Below are 4073 nucleotides of genomic sequence, written 5' to 3' on the forward strand. Positions count from 1 at the left end.
AACAGCTGTTAGCTGCCATGTGGGTGCTGGGATTCGAACCTGGGTCTTCTGTAAGAACAGCCAGTGTTCTTAACTGCTGAGCCATCTGTCCAGCCCAAGAAATCCCTACTTTAGCAAGGGATTTAGCAATTGTTTATTAAGACAATTAAAGAAGGGTTAGGGATGCTAGCGATGTGGCTCAGAGGGAGCCATTTGCTTGGCATACAGGAAATCTTGAGTTAAGAGTCACAGTACTACACAGAAAAAGAAAAAGATGAAGACCACTAAAACTGCATATAAAGATATTTAATCTTGGGGCTTGGCTGGAGAGGTGGCACAGCAGGGAACTCAGTTCCATGAAATTGTCCTCTGACCTCTATGTGGGTGCTGTGGCATGTGCATCCACACATATTATGTACACACATACACACAAATATTTTTTAAAGAATATTTAATCTAAATAGCTTTATGATACATACATTTTTAAAAGTAGCAATGGAGACATAATTAGAAGTCAAAACTTGACAGGCAAATATCCACTAAATATATATTTTTTTCTAGCCCTTTTTGGAAACTTCAACCAAGTTACACATTTGGATTTGAACTCTGACCTGAACCAAATGGTATCTATAATGACAATGACCTAAAAGAATAAAAAATCAGAATTTAAAAAAAATTTTCGTTTAGTGCTAGCAATAAACTGCAGGAAATCAGTGCATACTCACTCACCTGAAGAATCTGCTTTCCATTAACAACTGTGCCATTCTGACTGCCCTGATCCACAAGTACGTAACTTTGCAAGTCATGATCAAAATAAATTTCTGCATGAAACTTCAAGAAAAGAAATCAAGCAATTATAAAGTACTAAACATTTTTAATCCATAGACAGCAATTTTACCATGATACAATGATGTGGTGTTAGTCTCTGATAATTTAACCTCTATAGCTTTTAACGCTTTTTCTGAACATAAAGGATTACAAATCTGATAGAAATATAGAGGCTGTAACTCCACCTTTAACTACAATGAATAATTTTGTAGAAATCCCACTTTGTCTACTTTTAAAATATAAGTAGATTATACTGTACATACCAACTGAAGTTTTCCTTCCTTAATACAAGTAAGCAGTTATCATTGCCCACGTCACTGAAATTCTCAATATAAACTCACTCGAAACACTCAAGGACTACTTCTCAAAAGAAGTTAAGTTCTCCGGTCTTCAGGACGTAGGACTGCCCTCCCTCCCTGACGCAGAGCACTGTACTCCTATGCTCGGCTACTCTGCACAGAGCACTGTGGTCCCATGCTCTTCTGCTTCTTAGGGTTAATATCATGCCGTGTGGTTTGTCCTGTTGTTGGGTAAACTCTGTTCAGTTTGCTGAATAGTAACCCACAGCGAATGCTTCTAAAAAAAACAGACATCTAGGCTTCTAGGGTTTTACTGTCTCTAAAAAATATTGGTATGAGCCTCCTTGTGTGTACAATCGCTGCACAATCCAAGTGCTTCTCTGGGGTACATACACAGATGGAATTGATAAATCATATATGCAATGTTTATTTAAATTTTTATGTATGTTATTTATTGTGTATATGTGTATAGTCGAGTGTTCTTATGTTAGGACATTGACATGTGTGGAACTAAGGACAATAAAACAAGAAGTTCACCATACAATTGTCTGCATTTTTTACTAGAAATGGAAAAAGACTTCTTTGCTCATAAAGTTATAGTGAGTTTTCTTTGGCGGCAAGAGAATCAAGGGTCATGGTAAGTAAACAGGCTATAACACATGGTTAGATTTAAGAGTATGAGGACCTTCCCCCTTCCAAATGGGAACCAGGGAAGACTTTCATACTAATAATGGGAAATAAATTCCATTCTAAAAGAGACAAAAATCATATAAAGCCTATTTCAGATTCATTTGTATTATATTCTAATAATTTTTTTTTAAAAATGTGACTTGGGAGGCAGAGGTGGATGGATCTCTGTGAGTTTGAGGCCAGACCCTGTCTCAAAAAGAACCCCCCCCCCCAAAAAAAGGGTGCTAACAGCTTAGGGGCAGACATAGGTACTTGCCTAGCATGCACAAATCCCTGGGTTCAATCCTTAGCAATGAAAACAGAAAGAAAAAGAAAAAACTATGACAAAAAAGCAAAAACAAAGCAGGAAATATGAAGTATGAAGAGGCTGATTAGTTAAACCTTTTTTTCTTCAAATTTTAAGTTTCAATTCTATTGTTTGCTTTGAAAACTCAACTGGTTTTTGTTGTTGTATTTAATGTGCCACTGAAACTTTGAGAAAAGCTGAGAACAAGACCCTAAAGTGGAGGACTGATTATTCATAGACAGTAAGACATTCGAACGCAAAGCAGTTTCTTTGAATTCAGGTTATTTCTGAAGTGCCACAAAATGTGTTAAATAAATACTGCTTTACTATTTAGATTAAATGAATCCATGTTTAGTACTTGTGCTTCAGACTTTAAAAAAGGACTTAACTAGCCAGGTATAGTGATATATACTCATGTCCTATTAACTCAAGAGGCTGCGACAGGATTATTGGGCAGTCTAGGAACCTAGGATGACCCTCTCACACAAAAAACTGAAACAAACAACCTGAACCAAGCATAGTGGCGCATGCCTAGAAAGCCAGCACTCAGGAAGTACAGGGAGGAGAATCAGAAGTTTAAGGCTACAGGGCTGGAGAGATGGACAGCTCAGCGGTTAAGAGCACCGGGTGCTCTTGCAGAGGACGGGGGTTCAATTCTCAGCATCTATGGGGCAGCTAACAACTATTCGTAACTCCAGTTCCAGGGGATCCAACACCCTCTTCTGATCTCTGCAGGCGCTGCATGACAGGGTGCACTTACATACATGCAGGTAATACCCCATACATATAAAATAAAAAGAATAAATAAAATATTAAAAATAAATTTTAAAAGGAAGTTTAAGGCTAGAAGGCTACAGTTTGAGGCCAGTCAGCTACAGTTTGAGGTCAGTCTGTCTATGAGGCCCTGTCTTAAACCAAACCAACCAAACCAAACCAAACCAAACCAAACCAAAATACAAAAGCCCTCAATTTGCTCAAATTGTGATCATTTTTATTTTTTCAAACACGAATGAGGTTAAGTCTACACTGCTCTCATCACCAGTATTACACAGTCTTCAGTTTTGTACTATAATGATTTGCTTTTCTTTCTATTTGTTTTATTTTTGACACAGGGTCTGGCTATGTATGTAGTCCAGGCTGGCTTGGAACTCAATGTACAGCCAAGGCTGTACATTGAACTCTCAATAAGGATACTCACATAGGGCTTCTTTTTTTAATGTAATGATTGTTTCCCCCTTCTATGGGACTATACTTGAGAAAGCAAAGGTCTTACCTTACTAACACCAACTTCTGGGATTCGGAGAGTGTGTTCCATATCTTTTTCTCTGCAATATTAAGTAAAGTGACTTGAATAACTTCTGGAAGGTACAGAAACACAGCAGTTACAGTGAGACAGTAAAAATACTTTTGTAAATAGATGCTAGAATGGAAGCCTAGCCTGGCAGTTCCTCTGGTTGTAGACTGTCCTGCACACTCTAAATTTGCATGTTCCCACATAGTATTTTTTTGTTTACATGTCTTTTTTCTCATCAAACTGTGCTTTCTTTAAGTAAAATTCTGTGTTAGTCCTATTAATACTCATAGCACAGAGAACAATGCTTGAAACACAATACATGCTCAACTGCATTTCTGGCATAAGTGATAGACTGACAGACACACCAACGCCAGCCATTCTTACCTCCCGATTGTGGCAGCGTTTACTGCTGTGATAATAAACAGCGATCCTGTCTGCAACACTGGGGATCTGATAACAATCACCCGAATACAGGGAGGCCAAATTTTTTCTTCATCTGTCAAAGAAAGAAGTAGGCAAACATTAATTTAAATGCTCTAAAAAATAACTTTTCACACAGATAACTAGGATGCATTCATAAAATAAAAGCTAAATACTACACTGCTTGCCTAGCATGTGTTAGGTCCTGGGTTCAAAAGCCAATATAGCAAACAAAATCTTCTTAAATTCTGTTACATGATATAAATATATATATATA

The 4073-nt window shown here is 37.5% G+C and overlaps 1 protein-coding gene across 1 annotated transcript in view; it reads right to left on the reverse strand.

The window, feature by feature from the left end:
• Aggf1 (angiogenic factor with G-patch and FHA domains 1) overlaps window positions 1–4073 on the reverse strand; it is a 38529-nt gene that overhangs the window by 14693 nt on the left and 19763 nt on the right. The window contains exons 7-9 of the mRNA XM_008855991.3: window positions 3761–3872; window positions 3356–3407; window positions 709–810 (exon numbers count right to left, since the gene is read on the reverse strand). Of these exons, the coding sequence (XP_008854213.1) occupies window positions 709–810; window positions 3356–3407; window positions 3761–3872 (266 nt within the window). The remainder of the gene's footprint in view (window positions 1–708; window positions 811–3355; window positions 3408–3760; window positions 3873–4073) is intronic.

Source organism: Nannospalax galili, unplaced genomic scaffold, assembly GCF_000622305.1.
Source record: "Nannospalax galili isolate Female #2095 unplaced genomic scaffold, S.galili_v1.0 scaffold907, whole genome shotgun sequence".
In the NCBI taxonomy this organism is placed as follows: domain Eukaryota; kingdom Metazoa; phylum Chordata; class Mammalia; order Rodentia; family Spalacidae; genus Nannospalax; species Nannospalax galili.